Raw genomic sequence first — 24327 nt, forward strand, 5'->3', positions numbered from 1 at the left:
GTTCTTCTGTTTTCTCAGCTGTTCAAGCTATTGGAATGGCAAATGGACTAGTATTTTATAAAAGAGATGAAAGAAGAAACGCTTATAAAAATGGAATTGTTGTTTATAATAGTGCAAAAGGAGAAGATCCAGAATCTGCTTTGTTGGCTATTAAACAAAAGATTGTCGCTGAAAATGGAGATGAAATTGAGCAAAATCAATCCTCTGAGAACGAAGATGATGTCAGCAGAGAAGCTATTGAAATTAGTTTTAAGAAATGAATGCTTTGATAATTATTATAAATATATTAAATTTTTATTATTTTCTGTTTTTTGATCTCGTGTATAGAGTGTAAAATCAAGTGTTGTTTTCCTCCTTCAAATTATATTCCATCCCATATTATGCTTCCTATTATAATGTAAAGATGTTACAGGAATAACGATTACAAACTAAATCCTCAATTATTTAATTGTACGCTTAAACTTCCTACAAATCAGCAAATATTGGCTCGATCCTCATAGATTATAGGTAATACTCTATACAATTACATATTCGAATGAAAGTGCTAGGTCTAGTCGGGGTTCGGGTTTAATTTAATATAGTGCCGGTGATATCGCGCGATCAAATTTGAAAGTAGAAATATTTTAAAAGGCATATTATGGTACATAAATCACTAAAACTTATAAAGAAAAAGATGGGATAATTATCAGTGAGTATTATTATATTGGTTAATGTGTTCAATGCTAAGTTTAAAGCCACTAAAATTTTTTTTTTCAATTTTTCAATTTTTTAATTTTTAAAACTAATTTCAAAAACTAGAAGTGCACATTTTTAAATTATATGAAATTTTATGAATTTTCAGAGGCCAAATAGAGAGAATTCAAAAGCCCCGTGGAAAACTTTAATGGAGACTGATCATATTTATCATGTAATATCACATAAATATGATCAAAAATTACTAGATATACCCATAACAGAAAATCGAATTCTCTCTGCCAATTATATGAATATATCCCGTGTCAATAACAGATATTAACTTAGCACAATTCAAAACTTACTAGAGTTAACGCCAGTGGTACGAGGTGTTTGGTCTACGGTACTATAATTATAGATAGAGTCGCTAGGTATACTCATGACTAGGGGAAGTGCTAGGTGTGTGCTCTCATTTTGTATTGAATTTCAATTACTTTGTCCTATCGTGATCGGAGGGCTATTATTTCCGAATCAACCTAGATCTAATACATGAATGTACAACATAATTACGATTAAAAAGGTGATAACGTGATCACAATAACTAACAGTAAAACATGAAGCAAATCACAAACAAAACTTCACACACACACTATTGTACTTCATCTGACTGGATCTTGAAATCCTTAAAATTTTTATCACGTGAATATCGCGCACGTCTTTAATACCCAACCGCCACAGTGAAAGTGACACAATTATGTGGATTTAAGATAAAAGCCACCACAGGAACAAGGTTGACAAGGCAGTCATATTGTCATATTCAAGCAAAGGAACAACTCAAGACGTTTAACAGTACCAAGAAAGCCTAGAAGATGAATGTTGATAAGAGAAATTCAGTTTCTTTGGCTTTATGTCAACTCAAAACTTGATTGTTAATGTTCTTCAAGCTCCATATCAAACTAGTACAAGCTGATAAGTTCAAACTTCAGATTTAAAAGATCCGACTGCATAAAGTGTGGCATATAAAGTGACTCAATAATCACAAAGAACTACACAGAAGTTTGAAAATTCAACCTCCTTAGATAAAGATTAAAAATATCAGGTGAATACTAGTATAGCATTCTGCAACGACAACTAGGGATCCACAATTGAAAGTACGTTGCATGTCAAATTTCGATAAAAATTTATTTTAAATTCAATAAATGGAAAAGTTTTACGAAATAATCAATGAGTATAAAAAGATTGAAAGAGTCCTTGTGGTTTTTGAAAACTGAAGGATATCAAAAGGTAAATCAATCAGACAATATGGGTATAATTGATAGATTCACAAAGAGTGAGGAAAACCATGAAATACATGAATTAAACTCACTTGAATCAAGTTCTGGATCTCATGAAGGACAAGAAGTAAATGGATTTAAGCTACAAACTGATAAGCCATATATTGATTTAGAAGTTGAATTGACACCAGAAGAAATTAAAAGAAGAGAAACATGGTGGTACAAAGCTTCTATTTTCTTTTGGGATTCAGTTGATAAACATCCAAAAGAACGTGCATTCTTATTCAAATTAGATTTTTTCCTTTTAAGTTCTTCAATGTTGGGTTATTTTATTAAAACATTGAATCAAAATAATGTTGGTACTGCATACGTTAATGGGATGAAAGAACATTATGAAATGAATGGTAATCAATATAATTATTTAACAACTCTTTGGACTGTTGGTTATATCATTGGTCAAGTTCCATCAAATTTAATTTTACATAGAATTTCTGCCCGTTATTATTTGGCAAGTTTAGAAATTACATGGGCTATTTTAACTGTTCTTATGGTCACACCAAAATCTTTAAATGGGATGTATGCTTTAAGATTTTTCATTGGGTTAACAGAATCTGGTTATTTCCCGGGGTTGGAATGGTTAATTGGTTCATGGTATTCACCTGCTGAGTTATCCAAGAGAGCTTCATTTTTCGGTAATGCTGGTGTTGCTGCTGGGTTAGTTTCAGGTCCATTACAACAAAAGATTTTAACAGCAGAATGGGCTCAACATGGGTTAAAACCTTTTCAATGGATGTTTGTTATTGATGCAGTCATTTCAGCTCCTATCGGGTTTTATACATTATTTGTTGATCCAAATACTCCATCTACAACTACAGCATTTTATTTCAACGAAGAAGATAAATTAATTGCATTAGAAAGAAGAAGAAGAATTGGAGCACAATTAAATACAAGAGAACCTTATACTTTTAAAAAAATCAAATCTTTCTTCAACACATGGCATATATATGTCTTTCCAATATTATTCTTAGCTTTCAATAATTCATACCAACCAATTTCTTCACAAGCGTTCCAATTATGGATGAAAAAAGGTCTTGGTTTATCTTCTTATGCTTATAATATCTATCCAATTGGTATTTCAGGTGGTGGTATTGGGTTCTGTTTGATCGTGGCATGGGTTAATGATTTCTTCAAATCAAAGCTTACGCCATTTTTCCTATACTTTATGTTTATATGTGTTACATTCAGTTGTGCTGTTCTTTCAGTATGGGATATCCCAACAGGGCTTCATTGGTTTGCATACTTTGGGCTTGGTATACCATTAAATATTGGTCAACCATTGATTTTCACTTGGGTTAATAAAATGTTGGCTTATGATGATATGAAGAGAAATTTCCTTGTTGTTTGTACAAATATGCTGGCTTATGTTACAGGTGCTTGGGTTCCAATTTTAACATTTGATCAAACTCAAGCTCCAGAATTTAAAATTGGGTTTACTTATACTGCTTGTCTTGGGGCTTTAGGTATTATATGTACAACAATTGTATTAATTTTAGATTTAAGAGATCAAAAAAGAAAGAAGATCTCTTTAGAAGAAGAGTCATTAGAGAAGGCTGCATCTTTTTAGTATATATTTAATTTGACGTTTATTCATTAGCATAATTAAGTAGTTATATATATATAATCTATATTAAAGGATTGTCATCACAGGGTATCATGAAAGTATATATCTTAAGGTCTTGGTGATGTAGCACCTGAAGCAGCTCTTGAAACTGCAGTTTCACCTGAAGCTCTACCAGAAGCAGTTGAAAGTCCAGATTTTTCATGTGGGATAATAGTGAATTCTGGAGTTGCTAATCCTAATCTATCCAATGTAAAATCATTAGTTGCAACTAAGAAGGCACCGTTATAGAATGCAAATAAGACAACATCTAAAACACCATAGAAAACAGCTTCTGAATTTGGTTGAATAACATTACCACCTTCAGAGATACCAAATGCAATTGGATAAATAAACCATAAAAAGGTAACAATACTTGCACCAATCAAGAAATAAACATAACAATCATGTCCAACTTTTTGAGCTAATTTTCTTGATGTTGTAAAATTTAAGATTGTAACAAAGATATAAGCACCAATACCAATGACATAGAACCCCCATTTATAAGTTGAATGAACCAATGAGCCAAACAATTCAGCAACAACATAAATTTCAGTAAAGAAAACATTGAATGCAATTTGTGGCCATGGTGTTCTTGATAAGAAACCTAAGTTAATAACAATAAATGGGAATGATAAAAACCAACCAACATATCTAGCATAGAAGATTTGTCTATAACCTGGATGTTCTTCTTGGATATCAGTAGTAACATGATTGAATTCAGCTCTAATTGGAGTCCAACCTAAGTTTGAAGCAATGGTGAAATAAGTAACAGCCATAAAAGCAGATGGTAAGATTGTGGTGTAGTAGAAAACTCTTTCAGTAGCAGGTTTTCTAAACATTAAACCACTAACCAGGATGGTAACGAAAATAAAGATACAGAAAGCAGCCCATAACCAATCAGACCCTCTAACTGTTAAGTGAAAATCAGCACCGGTTGGAGCATTGATTTCAATAGCTCTATTACCTCCTCTTTTGATAAGATCTAAGTGATCAATATATGCCATATTGTTTGTAAGATTTTGATAATTATTAGTTATTATTAATTAATTATTATTGTTGTTCTGTGATGATTTGGTTGAGAGAAAATGTCAAGTATGCTTGGGATTAACATCCCTTTATATACCCTTTGAACTATCCCATCAATGTAAAGTTATATCCTTTCTTTCCTTTACTTCTAAATCACTCATGGACTATGATTTCTTCATTATAGTACTATTCTATTCTATTAATTTCCATCATCATCGGGTACATCGGTGCAAAATCACACAACTAGTAACAAATTTGATCTTAAAGTTCATCATAAATGGTAAAATCTAAATAGTATACAGTAGTATTGGCTCATGCAACTAATGTTTTCCGAGTTGAGTAAATATCGTCTGAGTTCTGGAGATTTTTGTGTCACCTTTTTTCCCGATCCATAGGAAATTAACCATAGGAAAATGGATCCGAATTACTGAGATCTACAAATCATAACTTTAAAATCCCTTTATATCCATATATTAATCACTTCTTTATACCATCATCTAATTGTACATCCTCTACAGACAATGAGCTAGACCCTGTACTATCCTCATACTCATCATCACTAACAGCTTCATCTTCTGGACGTGTGGTGATCCCCAATTTAGCCTTATCCCTTCTTTCCAAGTAATCTGATAATAAGAATAATGCACCCATAAGTATAGAGCAGAATAATGCAACTGGGTATCCAATTCTCCATTGTGGTGCTGCTTTTTTACCTTCTGATTCAGCTGTAGGGTAAAGACCTAATGGAATCCAAGTAAAAGCAATAAATCCAAAACTCATTGTAGATCCCAAAACAATAGCCTTTTGTTCTGGATCATGCTTTAAAATTCTATTTATTGTAGCAAATAAGATTGGACTACCTGCACCAATAAGACCTGCTATATAAAATGCAAAGAAAACTGCTGGGATAGGGACATGATAAATTGTCATGATTAATGTGAAGACTGAACTTCCCACTGCATTTAGTAACACATAAGGTTTCCATGGTGAAATGACAGATGCACTTGTAGTAGCAAAGAAAGCAGTAACCAAATTCACCACATTTTGAACTGTTGGATAAACATTAATTTGTGATACACTATATCTATTTTGTGATTTTAACCATAAATTAAAATATAATGTTGGATACCATGCAATCAACATTGAGATATAAGATAATCCAAAAACATAAAATTTCCAACCTTTTAAAGTTCTCTTGAATGAATCTAATGTTATCTTCCCAGCTTTTTCAATCTTGTATCTAATTCTTCTTTTATTAGCCAATGCATATTCTTCATCTGTGAACCACCATGGCTTCGGAGAATTAGGGACACCGGGGAAAAAAGCTAATCCGGCCAATGCAACTGGAACTGTGATGATACCATCAATAATGAATAACCATTGCCATCCTTTATAACCATTTACCCCAGATAAGTTCTTATATGCAGCAACTTGTAAGTAAGAGTTGATAATCGTACCTAATGACGTACTTGAAAAAAACACACCGGTTCTCACAAATAATTCATTGGTATTACCTCTAAATCTTTTAGATCCAAACCATGCTAGTATTAAAATGTTAGTATTTCTTCAAATATTTATCAGATAAAGCAACAAAATTCGACATACAGCCCAAAAGTAGGTGAACAACAATATAAAGTGGGCCATCGAAGACACCAACCAAGAATCTAATTGCATATAATTGATGAACAGTTTTAACTTGACTTTGAACAAATGTTAAAATCCCAAAAATCAATTGCATAGATGGCATCAAATACGGAGCTAATTTTGGTCTTGAACTAAGTAACAACAATGGAACCTGGGCAGAGAAATTACCACATTGATATGCAATATTTAACCAATTTAATTCATTACCATATAAACCTAAATCTTCCTTCATTCCAGAAACAAAAGCACTATTAACATTAGCATTATCTAACCCAGCAACAAAAGTAGCAATACAAGCATAAGCCAAAATTGATAAATCCAATTTGAACAATAATTTCCTTTCTAAAACATCATAATTCTTTGGATACCAAACAAATAAAGCTCTTATCCATTGAACAAACTTATTAGGTTTTTGCTCAACCACTTGACTATGGCGATGTCCAGTTTCTAACTCTATATCACTCATGATCTCTAGTTTTTACCCAAGGTACATGATCATCTTAAGAGCTGAAACAATAAAGAGATCATCATTTATATATATGATAAATTTTTTTTAACAGTTGATAATCCAATAAGAAAGCCACATTATAATCAATCACGTATATGCTTTAAACCCGTCGTATTGATTATCCCAATAGTTTGTCAATTCCATCGTATCTATTGTCTTTAAGCAGCCACTGATAGCATCACTAAAGATTAAAACAAATCAAGGTATATCCGCATATGACACATCCATCGGATCGGGTGACTTTCCAGTGGTTTGTACTTTTAAGTATGTAATGGCTTTAATCGATAAAACTTTAAAATATGGCGAATTAGTGACACTGTGGTGAGTGACAGATGAAGTGAAATCCGACCTTCCATATTGTTCAATCCTTTAGGACAAGTGAAATATACTTTTGGCTAAATCTAATTAACGAAGAGTATATTAAATATAATTAATACAAATGTAATGTAATCAATAATAATAATAAAATAAGTCTATTCTATCCTAAACAATATTAAATATGTAAAAGTATACAATCAAATTGATACTAAAATACTCCTTATTTTCTGCCAATTCGTCCGGTGTCAATAACCAGATATTCTTTGATATTATTGGATAATCTCAGATACAACAATATCACCTGACCGACCCTCGAAAATGATCAATTAATACCCATAAACATTTGTGATACATCACATATTTGTCACATAAGTTTCAGATAGAAATATTGAGCTTAATCAAGATTCAAAAACTACCCAATGTTCATATAGTATTCAGTGATTAACAGAGGGAATCATTACTAGATCTATAACTACAAAAGATTATGAATAGGTCTGGTCAAGTTCTCAGTAAAATGAGTAAAACTTATCTTTTCGATGGGTTAGAATTTTTATTTATACCAAATATAAATTCATCAAAAGTTACCTTTACTAGGAAAAATTTAGCTAGGAATGGTGGTGCTTCAGTTGCGAAGAAATTTGATCAAGATACTACAACACATGTTTTAGTTGATACTAAAGTATACTTGACAAAAGATAAGATCAGTGCTGGTTTGAAAAATGCAAAAGTTCCAAAAACTTTCCAACCAGGTAAAATATTAAATCAAACTTGGTTAGTTGATTCAATTGAACAACAAAAACTATTAGATACTAAAGAATATATCATAAAACTAGATGAATTAAAACCTGAAACGAGAAAGGAATCACCGGCTTCCAAGCAACATATTGAAAACTTACAAAAACAAGAAACAAAGGAAAAATTAATTGCTGAAAGTTCAACAGGTAACCCCAATGAACGTACAATCTTTTTGTTAAATCAAATGGCCGAAGAAAGATTATTACAAGGTGAACATTTCAAAGCAAAAGCATACAAAAATGCAATAAATGCCTTGAATAATACTGGTGATTTTATAAGTGATGCAAATGAAGCATTAAGATTAAAAGGAATTGGTGTATCAGTTGCTCAAAAAATCGAAGAAATTGTTAAGACAAATACATTATCAAGTTTAAATGAAATTAAATCTGATAAAGAACATCAAGTTTCAAAACTTTTCATGGGTATCCATGGAGTTGGTCCAGTTTCTGCTAAAAAATGGTATAATGATGGTTTAAGAACTTTAGAAGATGTTTCACAAAAACCAGATTTAACAAGTAATCAAACCTTGGGGTTAAAATATTATGATGAATGGTTAGAAAGAATTCCTAGAGATGAATGTACCCTGCATAATGAATTTATGAGTGATTTAGTTTCACAAATTGACCCACTAGTTCAATTTACCATTGGTGGTAGTTATAGACGTGGTTCACCAACATGTGGAGATGTTGATTTCATAATAACAAAACCAAATGCAGATAATGAAGAGATGAAGGAGATTCTAGAGAAAATATTGGTCAAGATTGAACAAGTTGGTTATTTAAAATGTTCATTACAAAAAAAACATAGTACAAAATTTCTTAGTGGATGTGCATTACCACCAAATTATGCATCAAGATTACCTGAATATTCTGAAGGAAAATGGGGGAAATGTCGTCGTATTGATTTCCTAATGGTTCCATGGAAGGAAAGAGGTGCAGCATTTATTTATTTTACAGGTAATGATTATTTTAATAGACTGATAAGATTAAAAGCCGTTAAAAATGGGTTAGTGTTGAATGAAAGTGGATTGTTTAAAAGGATTAAATATGTCCAAGGTAAAAATGTTGAAGATAAAACAATGTTAATTGAAAGTTTTAGTGAAAAAAAGATTTTCAAATTATTAGGTTTTAAATATGTTCCACCAGAACAAAGAAATTTTGGTGCAAATAATCCACCATCCAAGTTGGGGAAACATTTAGATCAATTTAGGATTGATCATAAATATTTTGATAAAGTTGTTAAAGAAGAAATTATTGATGATGATGTGATTGAAGTTGATTAAATGTATATAGTAATAGCATATAAACTACATTGTATTATAATAAAAAAATATAATTCATACATTAAAATTCATAGCATCAAGCTTATTCTTTTGAGGTAACACCTATGTTTAATTTAGCTATCGCTAAATTATTTGTTTGATAAGTAAGTAACACCTGGTAATTCTTTACCTTCTAATAATTCTAAAGAAGCACCACCACCAGTTGAAACATGAGATAATTTATCAGCTTTACCGAATTTTTTAGCAACAGTAGCAGTATCACCACCACCAATGATAACGGTATTACCAGCTTCAGCTGATGAAACAGCAGCATCTAATAAAGATTTAGTACCTTCAGCGAATTTTTCAAATTCGAAAACACCTGGAGGACCATTCCAAACAATGGTTTTAGCTTTAGCAACAGTAGCAGCGAATAATTCTCTAGTTTTTGGACCACCATCTAAACCTTCCCAACCTTCTGGAATACCTTGTTCAGCAGTAGCATAACCAGTATTTGCATCTTTTGAGAAATCATCAGCAGTAACGAAATCAACTGGTAAGACAATTTCAACACCATTCTTCTTAGCTTTTTCAATTAATTGAGGAACAATTTTAGCACCTTCTTTATCAAATAATGAGTTACCAATTTCAGTGTTATCCAAGACTTTTTTAAAAGTGAAAGCCATACCACCACCAACAATTAATAAATTAACTTTATCTAATAAGTTATCAATCAATTGAATTTTATCAGAAACTTTAGCACCACCCAAGATAGCTAAGAATGGTCTTGTTGGGTTTTCTAAAGCTTTAGCAAAATAAGTTAATTCTTTAGCCATTAAGAAACCAGCAGCTCTTTGTGGTAAATCAAAACCAACCATTGAAGAATGAGCTCTATGAGCAGTACCAAAAGCATCATTAACATAAACATCAGCTAAAGCAGTTAATTGTTTTCTGAATTTTTCAACATCTTCCTTGGAAGCTTTAACTTTACCTTCAGCAGTTTTTTTAGAACCTTCTTCTTCAATATGGAAACGTAAATTTTCTAAAAGGAAAATTTCACCATTTGAAGCAGAGTTAACAGCAGATTCAACTTCTGAGCCAACAGATTCTTTTAAGAATTTAACAGGTTTATTTAATAATTTGGATAATTCTTCAGCAATTGGAGCTAATGAATATTTTTCATTTGGTTCACCATTTGGTCTACCTAAATGAGAAGCTAAAATGATAGCTTTTGGTTTATGTTCAGCAACGTATTGAATAGTTGGTAAAGCAGCAACAATTCTTTGATTGTTTGTAATGGTTTTACCATCTAATGGGACGTTGAAATCAACACGAATGAAAACACGTTTGTTTTCAACGTTTAAATCTTGGACAGATAATTTACTTGATAAAGACATCTTGATGTGTTAGTAATGGGTACAATTGATGGGTATAATTGATTTCAATTGATATCAATTGAATTGATTAACTCACTCTTGTTATAATACGAAGTATGTTTACTTTAATTAAAACAAAAGTATATAATAATACAAGTAAAAATTTCAAATGGATGGGATCAGTCCCTTTATAAATATCCAAAATTGCATGGAAAAAGTGAACATTGGGTGATGTTACCAGCAAAAATGGGATCGGTAGGGGCAGTGGGAAAGAGGTTATTATACGTTGGAAAGTGTTTAAAAGTTGGGTATACTACAGTGAGAAACGAGTATTTGTTGTTATTTATGTGTTTATTGTGATTATTGAGTATGGTTTAGTAGGATTACCATGTTTTTAGAAGTCAATTGAGTGTGTTGTTGATTATTTGGTGGTATTTTGGTTATTTCAATTGTAATCAACTGACGAACAATTGAAAGAAGGCTGACAGAAATGAGATGGGATTGCACCAACTTGTGACACAAAATAATCACGTTATTACTATTACTACTATTATATTACAATTACTCGGTTGTATGATTGTATTTGTAGCACCTGTCGTATCTATGAGATTATACTGATCTCATCTCATCTGATTGTTAGACTACTGTTTACTATAGAGTATAAAAGAATCAAAATAAGGAGGATCAAGGGACTGTGTAATACTGAGATCTAAAGACAATAAAATACTGCAATTACACACGATAATCTCCTTCAATTGAACACAACACCCGTATATTCCCATGCAGGATTTCTGCTTAATCCAGTTGATCTGTTCTTGTGCTGGTAGTTAACTTATGGATCAAAGGGTAACTTTTTGAAATTCGCGCGTTTCTTATACTGTGTAAAAAACATTTCAAATTTCAATTTTAACAACTTCTTGTTACTAAAAGAGTATACTGAATAATTAGATGTTTAACTTTTATCAGGGAGGATAGTAAATTTTGGTATTCGACTTTCAGAGTTCCGTCTGTAGGGATAAAAGCAAAATTTGTGAATATTTTATAAGATTCTCCATTGTTAGTATTGGAAAACTCTTTCAATTACTAGATATATTAGATACAATTCATATTAGTTGATACAATATTAATTGATACACTACTAATTGATTGAGTCTATATTATATCTCCACTGATATCCAAGATTAAGATTATGGTTACTGAAGATAATTTAGTATGACTAATTCTTGGATCTGATTAATATATATTTTTACTACTATAACTTGGATTTGATTGTAGAGATTGATAATATGTACCAACTACATTAAACACTTATGATGTAGTATATACTAAACAATTATATGATACAAAGGTAGAGTTGAACTACAACGTACTTTTAGTTATGGTGTTATGGTGTTATAGTGTACACTATTTTCGCGTACAAAGCCAACCAGCTTACTCTTCCCAAGTTGAAGTTCTGTCTAATAATTTCACATCTTATTAAAGTACATCAAACTAAACTTAGAATAAACTCATACTTCAATAATGACACTTATTTACACTTTCTGCATTCATATTCTTCCCTTTCAACAATGACTCACCGATAACAAATATTTGTGGCTTTAATGCTTTATAATCGGATATAGATAGGGAAACAATAGAAACATCTAGATCATATATAAACTAATGATGCCCAAGAAAGCCATCAAGATCATATCAGTATATTGGTTTCTTCAAAAATGTCTATTCACACTGAGTTACCAACTAATGTCAAACCATTGGTCTATGATTTATCATTGGAGCCAAATTTCACCAATTTTAAAGTCCATGGTAATGTTAAGATACAATTAAAAGTCTTAGAAGAAAGTAATTTCATAACATTAAATTCATACAAAATTGATATTCATGATGCTCATATAATTGAAACAACACAATATTCAAATGATATCACATTCAATGATTCAAATCAATCAGTTACTTTCAAATTCCCTCATACCCAGTTCCATATAGATGATTTGATAACAATAGATATAAATTTCACAAGTACATTAAATGATTCAATGGATGGGTTTTATTATTATCAATATAAAGACCAAGATAAAACAAAATATGTTGCAGTCACTCAATTTGAACCAATTTATACAAGAACTTCATTCCCATGTTTTGACGAACCTAATTTTAAAGCTATTTTTAATATTAGTTTAATTACTGAAAATCATTTAACTGTGCTTTCCAATTCAGATGTTAAAAAAATCATACCCCAGGAAAACAATAAAAAAATAACTAGTTTTAATCCAACCCCTTTAATCTCAACTTATTTGCTATCATTTGTTATAGGAGAATTAGATTATATTGAATCAAAAGAGTTCCATATCCCAATAAGATTCTATGCCTTAAAAGGAAACCAACAAAAAGGGAAATTTGTCCTAGAACTAACAATAAAGACATTGAACTACTTGGAAAATTTATTCAATTTAAAATATCCATTAGCCAAATTAGATTATGTCGCTATACCTGGATATTTAGGTGCAATGGAAAATTGGGGTTGTATAATAAGTAGTGAAATTGATGCATTTATTGAAGAACAAGACCATGAAAACATATCACTAAAACAAGATATTGCAGAAACTGTTATACATGAACTTGCTCATCAATGGTTTGGGAACTTAGTTACAATGGATTGGTGGGATGGATTATGGTTAAATGAAGGTTTTGCTACGTTCATGTCATGGTTTATATCCCAAAAATTTCATCCAGATTGGAAATTAAATGAAAGTTATATTTCTAAAACTATTGAAGTTGCATTAAATATAGATTCTTTGAGGTCTTCACATCCAGTGGAAATTCCAATAAATTCAAGTTCTGATATTGATCAAATATTTGATAATATTACTTATTGTAAAGGTTCTGCCCTGTTAACAATTGTTGTGAATTGGTTAGGTGAAGATGTTTTTTTTAAAGGTGTTTCTTCATATTTAAACAAGTTTCAATATGGAACTACAAAAACTTTGGAGCTTTGGGATGCTTTATCAAAAGCTTCGGGGAAAGATGTTGTTGAAGTAATGAATGTTTGGACTAAAGAAGTTGGTTTCCCTTTGGTAACAATAACTGAGAATCATGAAACTAATTCAATCACTTTGAGGCAAAATAGATTTTTATCAACTTTTGATGTTACGCCACAGGAAGATGAAATTATTTATCCAATTTTCCTGAATTTAAAAACCTTAAATAATGATATTGATCACTCCATAATAATGAATACCAAGGAGTTAGAAATAAATTTAACAGGTCTTGGTGCTGATTTAGATTTCTACAAGATAAATTCAAATCATATTGGTCTTTATCGTACTTCATACCCTTCAGATCGTTGGGATAAATTAAGTCAAGCGGCTCGACAAGGTTTATTGTCAATTGAAGATAAAATTGGTTTAGTTGGGGATGCTTATTCATTATCAAATGCAGGGTATGAAAAAACTTCAATTTTTTTAAATTTAATTGAAGGTTGGTCAGATGAAGAGAATTTTGCAGTTTGGAATGAAATTTTGAAAAAAATTGAAGAATTACAGAAGAACTTACTATTTGAAGATGAAAAGGTTATTAATGGTTTAGATAACTTTATTAAATCTCTTATAAATGATAAGATTCATTCATTAGGTTGGATTATACAAGATTCAGATTCGATTGATTTGAAAAATTTAAAAACTATATTATTCTCCACTGCATCAAATGTTAATGATCCTGAAACTATAAAATGGAGTTTCGACACATTTGAAAAATATATTAATGGTGATACTCATGCAATTCATTCAACTTTAAAACCTATAATTTTCCGTACTGTGGCTAAACATGGTGATGAACTCCAATATAATCAACTTTTTAAATTATACCAAGATCCATCTATACCAAAAGATGAAAGAAAAATAATTTTAAAAACTTTTGGCTTTTTCCATAATGAAAATTTAATCACAAGAACATTATCAATCATATTAGATCCAACTATAGTTGATAAATCAGATATTCGTATCCCATTTCAAGCATTGCGTACTCATAAATCAGGTATTTTATTAACATGGTCATGGCTTCAACAAAATTGGGATAAAATTGTGGAAACTATACCATCAAGTTTTTCTTTATTAGGTTCAATTATTAAATTTTCAACAAGTTCATTTACTTCATTAGATAAGATTAAAGAAATTGAATTGTTTTTTAAGGATAAAGATACTAAGAAATTTAATAAAAGTTTAGCACAATCTTATGATTTGATTAAATCTAAAGCTAAATGGATTGAAAGAGAAGGTAAAGATGTTGGAGATTGGTTAATTGAAAATGGGTTTAAAAAATGAGGTGTTGTATAAACTGGTGTTTTGTTTGGTAAGAATCTTTTGATTGAAGGAGGTAGTTTTATTTTATAGAACAGTAATTGTGTACAATAGTAATTTGTAATATTAGAATATTTCAAAGTCAATTGAATTGTAGTACTCGTAGTTATATTGGTTCATTGATTATGGTACAGACAGCATGATAGATTTGAATGTCGATGAAAAAAAAATTGTTCATAATACTAAAGATTCTCAAAGCTATCCAATTCTCTTTACCGAAAGAGGTCAGAAAGTAATTGAAAAAAGGGATTTCCTTGATTTTTCACGAGTAGTCTGGATTTTGGCATAGGTTGTATTGTATAACATGCATTATCTAGATATTCTATACCTTTAATTTTTGGTTGCTAGCAATGTTTGAAGATATTAACAATATTATTTCATATAATAATTAGACGGAACAGCTTCATGATTAACATTAATTGTTCATATTAATTAAATACTTATGACATTAAAGTGTTTATTATCATATACACAATACAGGAGTACTTTAGAATAGATTATTACTGAAGAATATTTAGTATGATATTTTAAATGACTCTTGTGAATTTTTTTCTCATATATCGTCTAAGCTTTTTGTTTTGCAATTTGTAGATTTAATTGAACTACGTGTTTTTTCTACATTATTGTGGATGTTACCAAAAAAATGTATATTAAACCATTAAATGTCATCATAGTAAGATATTGTAAATTGAAATTCAATCTTAACATATGTAACGTATGGACGTTATTAATCGACGTTATTCATGGGTAACCAACTTTGCTAAATTTCCTATAAAGTCAAAGATTGATTTCAAAAAGGCCTATAACCAAGTGCACATTAAATGATCGAGTAATGTATAACAATTTCCATTTCGAAAACATCTTCCAAGCATTCGGTTCTGACTTTAAAAAGTTCCCAGTGAATCGTGATGGGGGCAACTGAAAGAGTAAATCGAACAATCGACCTAATAAAAGAAAACGATATGGTCTTCCGCTTACATGGGCTCGTAACCACTTATTACACCATCTACATTCAAATTAACAACTCAATCTTGAACAGAAATCAATCTAAACAGATAATTACATCTCATTTCTAAACAGAAGCCCATTCAATTCACAACCCATTAAACAGATAATTCAGTCCCCAATAACTATATAAAGACCATTTTCCCATTTAATTCATTTCAATATCTTCTTTAGACTTTTTTTTCCTTTCTTTATCCACAATAGATATATATCAATATCACATAATATTTGATATATACCCATATATATTATAACATCAAGGTTTTATTATAATATTATCTTTGCATATAAATCAAAGTATTATAAATTCAATATACTTTGAATAAGTATGATCAATTAAAATTCAAAAATTCGGGGGTTTTTTTGGATGGTTTTTTTGAAATGTTATTAATATTGGGAAAAAGTTGAATTAGGTTAATATTGTGGATCCGGTTTTACAACATGATTACGTTAATATCATGTTAACTTGTTCCTTTGATTAGGTAGATGAGTTTTATTATTTGATGATTTCATTGGGGAGTGGAATCATTGAATAATTGCAGTACTTTTGTTTGGTTTTTGGTGCTTATGATGATTGAATATGGTGAAATTTTTATGAATGCTGGTTATGGGGTTAAGAATCTAAAGGATTTTAGCTGTTGATGATGGGTTTTTTTTGTTTTGGTTTTTATAAAGTTCAAGTTGGTATTGGGGGACTCCAATGAAATTTACATTTAATCTTAAAAATGCTTTTCATCATGGTTGAATAATACCTCATTTTCACATTTATGATCATTTCAATTCGAGGTTATGGAAGTTAACATAGCTACTGCATATCAACGTGATTCGTTTGTTTGTTCACGTTGGAGTTTTTTGGTGACTGAATCATAAGTTCCTGTTTTTTTTGATACTTTTGGGAATTTTATCAGTTATGGTTTTATCTTTTGTTAAAAAACCGGTGCTTCAATTTCATTGAAGTATCCAGATTAATTATAATCGGCGTCCAACTCACATAGTGGTTTCGAGTTGAAGAAGTTTTTGATGTTTGTAATGATTGAGTTCTTTTTTGAAGTGGATTTTTTTTTGCTCAAGACAAACATGGTTTTATTATCTTTATATCTTTATATGATCAAAAAAAACCTTTTTATCCTTCATGAATGATTTGAAGTTGATATATACGATTATAATTAATTCCATCAGTATGGTTATAATAAATTTTTGTTGTTTTTGGTATTGGGTTGTTTTATTTGGGGGAATTTTACAACTATTGTATCAGAATTGAAGATCTTTAGTTATATTATTGATTGGTCACTATGTATCATTTTTTTTCTTGTTATTAAGCCATTAATATAATGTCTTAATGGGACTTTGTAGATGTAGATACTTTGTAGTGCTTCCTTGACTGGATAATTCATTTTGATTATAATTCCATCACTGACTCATGAACCACTGTTTTCCTAAAAGTGATGTATTAACTTCATGATATGGATAAATAGAATATAATATAATAAATTAGTTGTAAAATGGACGTCTGTTGTGTGTCATATACTCTAATATATATCTAGGTACGCTCTACATGGATTACCATTAACTATTTCATAAAAAACTGTATATTAATAAACCAGTAATTGTCATCATAGTAAGATATTGTTATTGAAATTCAATCTTAACATATGTAACGTACGGTAATTCATTTGATTCAAGAATTGTCATATCAAATTAACTCATTGAAATTGATTGCATGAAAACTCTTTGATGGTACTTTTTAAACATTATATCTCATTAATGGGCACAAACTTTAATAAATTTAAAATAAAAACAAAGTTAGATTTAACCAAAGCGTATAACCAGGTTCCTATAGCTCATTTTGATATCATATTAGCTGTTGTAACACAAATAGGATGTTTTGGTATAAGATCACTGCCATTTGGATTAAATGCTGCTGGTACAATATTTGTGTTTGATATCAGGATTGTGGTATACAGGTAACAGTATACTAGCAGTGCACTATAATATTACTATTACAAAAATAAAACCAGCTAACGTGGGCTCATAACCATGAAAATTGACAACGTCAAATATTTTCCACATTATTTTTTTCTTTTTCAATTGATCTATGTAACTACAATATTGAATGCTTAAACCAGCTGATAATGTTCATTATTTTGATAGTATCAATTTTATTTTTTCAGATATGTTAGCATGAGGAAATCTTGAGCTACGTTAATCCAGAGGTTTTTCAACTGACAGAAGATATGATATATTGGATCAACCATGGTTAAAAAAACAATTAATTAACAATTTGTGGCTGTTTTGCTAAAGCTTCATTATATAAAACAACTTAGGTTTCTATCTTACAGTTTTAATATATCACAAGAGTTCATTAATGATCACCATTTCCCAGGTAAATTGTGGAATTGGATAATATTCAAGATGAATGATAACCTGTGAGTGGGACCATTATTATAGATCATATGATGATAATATACATGTACAAGCTTTCCTTCTGATTGTTAATTATTGGAGAATATCTAATATGATGTTGGGATTGAATTCTTGATTATTTTTCTCAATATTGATTCCTAGCTCGTTGTAGACGTCAATTTACTATATATATCTAAATCCATACTAGTACCAGTTAATATAAACCAGAATGTTATAGATAGATGATAAATTGTGCTGTAATATAGGTATGCCTTCTACATGCGTAAAATTATTAGTCTTTTTCATCAAAATGTGTATATTGAACCATTAAATGTCATCATAGTAAGATATTGTAATTGGTATTCAATCTTAACGTATGTGGCATAAGGAATTAATTTTGACTCAAACATTTGTACTAATTTTCAAATTCCTTCATTATAATAATAATTGAATGCTCTTTTTGAAATTGTTTGTAGTATATTCTTATCAGATATGGTATTTCACATAGTTACTAACAGTATATTCACCATCACAGAATGGAATTGAAGAACGCTTAAATAAAACCCTAAAAACAAATTGAGCTGTTAACTAATTTACCATCTCAAATTTAAATGTTTAACGATTTAAAATTTATATTTTTTTTGTCCAGACTCCGTACGCGCCTTTGATGTCAACGCATGGGCTCATAACTAGGATAAATTAAGCTGTTAGCTTTAGATTTCTCATCTCAAAATCAAATGGCGTTTAACGAATCTAACGTTTTAACCACAATACCACAATTACACGATCAAAACGTGAAAATCTTATAGTTTAGCTTTGAAAGTAATGGTTTACCGAAGATGAATTTTTTTGATAATTGAACACTAATGATATAACCTTGTTGAAATATGGGCTATTTACTATGGAAAGTGGTAGTGCTTCATTTACTATCAATACTTTGTCAATGTCTGGTTAAGATATTTCTATTATCAAGTTGATTTGTTGATTAATCAGTTATAGGTTGAATATAATCTGACTATCTTATACCAATATACACATACACCAAGTTTTCTTCTATTTGTTTGATATAATTGGAGAACATCTAATATGACATTTGGAATGAATTCTTGAATATTTTTTAATTCAATATTGATGATTCTTAATTCATTGTAGTTTACCCACTCCTATCTTATCTAGTACAAAATAAACCATAAGTATATACATAAATAAACAACAATCAACATGCACGACGTAATAAGTAAATAAATAGTAAAGCATTTAATATTTGTACTGGGATTAGATGGTAAAGGTCCTTTGATTATTTGATCAAATTCCGTACACATTAATAATGGTTCGTAATGCATAGTTAATTCAATTGCTGGTAGCATCTGTGCTATTAAATCTTATTCGTTAAAGTTATTCACTACAATGGAAACACTCTTGCATTTAAACATAATCAATATAAGCTGTTTTAAAATTATTAGGTTAATTTTTCGGTTTCCAGAAACATGATATCGACTATAATTTATGGTAACTGTCTGTCATGTTCATAATTAAATAGATTACACTAATTAGTGTTCATGTACTATCATATACATAATTCAAAAGTGGGCTAGAATAGTTCATTACTGGAGAAAATTTAGTATTTAGACGTATGATATTTTAAATGACTCTTGTGCATTTATTTCCATGCAATTGCTATTTGAATTTGAGCTAATTTGTAGACTAAATTAATGTACACTTCTCTATATTATTGTTATAAATCATTCTCAAGGCAAAACAAATGTATATTAATAAACCCCTATATGTCATCATAGTAAGATATTGTAATTTATAGCCATATTCAATCTTAACATATGTGACATGAGGTTATTCATTCGATTCAAGCATTGTCATATCAAATTGATCCTTTTATAGAATCTGTTCATTGAACAACCTTTTGAGATAATTGCTTATATATAAGAAGATATTATTGGTATTGAACTCGAATTTACTGCTCCTGAATCCTCATTTCAGAACGGTACAAAGAAACAACAAAATATTGAAAGACAAATTGAAACAGCTTAATATCAAGTTCAGAAATTTCAACAAAATTTCTTTAGACTCGAGCCCGTTTACAATCCATGGGCTCATAACCGCCAAATTTTTATAGAAAATTTGATTCCAATATATGTTGTCTAAGGTTTTATAAAAACTTGTAAAGCATGATTTAGTGATTCGTTTGGGCAGAATTCATTCAGGGTATTTTTATTTATGTTGTTGTGATCTAAGAACATACACTCAAGTTTACTCGCATAGTTGATGTCTTTCACATAGCTGGAAGATAAAGCTCATGACAATTAAATTCAAATTGAATTTACATTAAAAGTGTAATTTAAGTCATGATATAATGGAACTTCAAGGATGTTAGTTAAGTGATCCTCAATAATATGATCACACAATTAATTTATTTTGAAGTGTATTTAACTATCATATTATATTACACAATTAATCAAGAGCACTTTAGAATAGTTTATTATTGAAGAATATTTAGTATGACATTCTAAAATGACTCTTGTATATCCTTTTTTGTTTCATATATTAAGCTATTTATTTGAGCTTTGTAGATTTAACTAAACTAAGTACTGGTACTGCTTGATCTCTACATTATTTTGAATCATATTTTCAATGAAAAATTGTATATTTAACCATTAAATTGTCATCATAGTAAGATATTGTAATTAGTATTCAATCTTAACATATGTAACAATATAAGGAACTACTTTCGATTCAAGCATATGTACTAATTTCCAAATTCCTTCAATATTAATTGAATGCTTTTAATTTTGAAATTGTTTGTAGTATACATTGTTATCAGATATGGAACTTCACATAGTAGCCCACGGTATATATGAGTCCCACCCAAGATGGTATAACAGAGAGCATCGATTGAATTTTACGACGTAACTAGTTAAGCTGTTAACTTTACATTTTTCATTTCAAATTCAAATGCAGTTTATCGATTTGTATAAACTGCGCGCGCGGTTTTAGCAAGTTAAAGCAGATTAATCTCATAAATTGAATTGAATTATGAGTAATTTAATTCCAAGGCTGGAATATGGGTTGAAAGAGTTGAAAGAGATGGTAAGGATAATTTGATGATCGGTTAGATCGGTTAATATCGGTCAATTAACAATATGTTTAAAAAATGAGGTATACCTGCCACTTTTTAGTACTGGTTAATCAAATCATTGTGAAGTGGGTATCTATGAGAAGATCTATGGGTTTGAGTTCTTATACATTCAAAAGTAATTTTAATACATGTTAGATTTGATGTCAATAATTGAATATCTGTAGGATGGTATGATGGTATGATAGTAATTGATTATGGTACAGACAGCAATACTGTCGAACACAAGCCAAAAAAATTCAAAATTACAAACCATCAATTAATCACTAGATCAAGATCCAAGATGTATTTTTACGATCCAATGGTATTTTGGCCTTAAGAAACACCTCCACTTTTCAACAATTGTTTTATAAGAATGTTAACCAGTCCTTTCTTGTGTTCTGAAAATCTAATTTGTTGTATTTTTTTGAATATTTCCACTAGCTAACAATTTTTGATCAATGTTTTACATGATTTTTATTAGTGTGGATGAATATATAAGGATCAACGTTATTAGATTATTATATGAAGGTTATATATTGATAATAATAACCCAGCTTATGCATTAATATGTTTATAATTATCATATATACACAAAATTCAAGAGTATTTTAGAATAGTCTATTACTGAAGAATATTTAGTATGACATTTTAAATGACTCTTGTATATCTTTTTTCATACAAGCTATTTGTTTACTTTGTAGATTTAACTGAACTATTCTCTACATTATTTTGAATCTCATCAAAAAGTGTATATTAAACCATTAAATGCCATCATAGTAAGATATTGTAATTGGTATTCAATCTTAACATATGTGGCATATGGTTAAACTTGATTGAAGCATTATATCAGATTGTAGCTCTTTAAGATCAACATTGAAACAATTTTAAATTTCTTGTAATATATGTATGATCAATGGTTATCAACAATGGTATAATATCTTGCTTTTTGAATATTTAGAACGGTATAGCCGAAAAATTCCATAGAACCCTTTAGGTGAGACTAAAACCTGGTCAAGGACTTAACTCTTCTCCTTTTATGGTGTCACAAACATAATGGACCCAATGCATTCGGTATTAGAATTCTTTGTCAAAAAAATGTTTCAACTAAAATTTGAAAGATTATTAAGCATCAAACTATATAACAAAAATTAAATTGAAATATAATTTTTTCACGAACGACGTACCCTTCGCGCGAAGCTTCCAAAAAATTCCATATATTAAATTTTTAATTGTATAAACTGCTTTTGCTCGGAGTCTTTGAGTTTTTCAAAAGGCTTTGGTGTCATAATTTAAATTATTCAACTTCACTTCATATGAACTAACTGGGTCTGTTAACTCATTATTAAAGCTGCTTTTGTTTACATTGATTTCTCTTATTTAGGAGTACGTATAATTAGTTATAATTTGACTGTTATATATCAATGCAGTATACAATATACACGCTTCAAGTTTTCTTCTGATTGTTTATTATTGGAGAAAATCTAATATGACATTTGGAATAAATTCTTGATAATTTTTGATTCATTAATATTGACGATTCCTAGATCATTGTAGCTGTTTATTTACTGTATATATACCCAGAGTACAATATAAACCGTTCTAAATTACATATACATAAATACATAACAATCAACATCCACGTAATAAATAAAGAAATAGTATAATAAAGTTGACAATTAATATTCCACGTAATAAATAAAGAAATAGTATAATAAAGTTGACAATTAATATTTGCACTAGGTGTAGATAGTCAAGATCCTTTAATTAATTGATCAAATAACGTAGGTACATCAATAATTATAGATTAATAGTTCATTACTGAAGAGTATTTAGTACTGAGGATGACATTTTAAATGACTCTTGTGAATCTTTTCCATACAAGCTATTTGTTTACTTCATAAATGTAGATTTAAGTACTGAACTATTCTCTACATTATTATAAAATTCACCAAAACAAGTGTATATTAAACCATTAAATGTCATCATAGTAAGATATTGTAAATTGGTATTCAATCTTAACATATGTGGCATGTGGTTAACTTTTATTGAAGCAGTTATACCGAAGTAACTCATCAGTATCAATTGAAAGTCTTTTTAAATATCCTGTAACAGATCTTATCAAAAATGGTACCATCATTCAATTTACTGATGACCATATTAAAATGGTATTTGCCAAACGATTCCATAAAACTCTCTAAGAACCTTGAGAAAGCTTATTTGTTTAATCACCCTTACGACCCAATGCATAACATGACCGAGAACATAATACACAAAACATTAGAGTTGCTTCGAAATATTAAAATCAACTGATCGCTAGAACGTTAAAACTCGAACGTTCATAGAACTTGAAAGTTGATACTCAACAAAATTTTTATCAGTGGCATCTGTGGGCTCATAACCTCTATATGTAAAAAACAAATTTTAAAACTTTTAAGTATATAACTCTACGTTAATGATCAAGTTTTTAAACTTATAATCTATAAATAACTATACGCACAAATTACTTTCTATTTCACAAAATTGTTTTAGATTGTCACTTTAGTTTCTTTTGTTATTATTTCGAATTGTCATTTGATTACTAGTAATGGGGCTATATATTAAACTGAAAGGTAGCTCATTCATCATTAAGTGCTTTGATTGTTTGGTTGATATGATTTATTATATTCAATTATAACTATTTTATATCAAATATATACGTCACAGGTATCTTCCGACTGTTTATTACTGGAGAATATCTAGTATGACATTGGAATGAGATTTTGATTATCTTTTTCAATATTGATCCATAGTACATTGTAGACTATATCTACATCGAATATAAACCATAATCATATGCATAAATAAATAAATATAATAAATGAATAATAATAAATATAATAAATAGATGATAAATAATAAAT

General features: G+C 29.6%; 6 protein-coding genes across 6 annotated transcripts; 3 read left to right on the forward strand and 3 right to left on the reverse strand.

The window, feature by feature from the left end:
* Positions 1-1974: 1974 nt before the first annotated feature.
* BN7_3731 (putative transporter SEO1) lies at positions 1975-3570 on the forward strand (the record flags this gene model as incomplete). Its single annotated transcript, XM_011275631.1, has 1 exon — positions 1975-3570. The coding sequence occupies one exon, from the start codon at positions 1975-1977 to the stop codon at positions 3568-3570; it is 1596 nt and encodes a 531-aa protein (XP_011273933.1).
* A 104-nt stretch (positions 3571-3674) lies between these two features.
* On the reverse strand, positions 3675-4610 carry HSP30 (Hsp30p; the record flags this gene model as incomplete). The annotated part of the gene is made up of 1 exon (XM_011275632.1): positions 3675-4610. The coding sequence occupies one exon, from the start codon at positions 4608-4610 to the stop codon at positions 3675-3677; it is 936 nt and encodes a 311-aa protein (XP_011273934.1).
* Positions 4611-5109: 499 nt separating this feature from the next.
* BN7_3733 (Vitamin H transporter) lies at positions 5110-6742 on the reverse strand (the record flags this gene model as incomplete). Its single annotated transcript, XM_011275633.1, has 2 exons — positions 5110-6148; positions 6234-6742. The coding sequence occupies 2 exons, from the start codon at positions 6740-6742 to the stop codon at positions 5110-5112; spliced, it is 1548 nt and encodes a 515-aa protein (XP_011273935.1).
* Positions 6743-7586: 844 nt separating this feature from the next.
* POL4 (DNA-directed DNA polymerase IV) lies at positions 7587-9179 on the forward strand (the record flags this gene model as incomplete). Its single annotated transcript, XM_011275634.1, has 1 exon — positions 7587-9179. One exon carries the CDS (start codon positions 7587-7589, stop codon positions 9177-9179), a length of 1593 nt encoding a protein of 530 aa, XP_011273936.1.
* A 128-nt stretch (positions 9180-9307) lies between these two features.
* On the reverse strand, positions 9308-10555 carry PGK1 (phosphoglycerate kinase; the record flags this gene model as incomplete). The annotated part of the gene is made up of 1 exon (XM_011275635.1): positions 9308-10555. The coding sequence occupies one exon, from the start codon at positions 10553-10555 to the stop codon at positions 9308-9310; it is 1248 nt and encodes a 415-aa protein (XP_011273937.1).
* Positions 10556-12249: 1694 nt separating this feature from the next.
* On the forward strand, positions 12250-14853 carry APE1 (M1 family metallopeptidase; the record flags this gene model as incomplete). Its single annotated transcript, XM_011275636.1, has 1 exon — positions 12250-14853. One exon carries the CDS (start codon positions 12250-12252, stop codon positions 14851-14853), a length of 2604 nt encoding a protein of 867 aa, XP_011273938.1.
* Between the last annotated feature and the right edge of the window lie 9474 nt (positions 14854-24327).

The sequence above is a fragment of the Wickerhamomyces ciferrii genome, contig 00111 (assembly GCF_000313485.1).
Source record: "Wickerhamomyces ciferrii WGS project CAIF00000000 data, strain NRRL Y-1031 F-60-10, contig 00111, whole genome shotgun sequence".
Taxonomy (NCBI): domain Eukaryota; kingdom Fungi; phylum Ascomycota; class Saccharomycetes; order Phaffomycetales; family Wickerhamomycetaceae; genus Hansenula; species Hansenula ciferrii.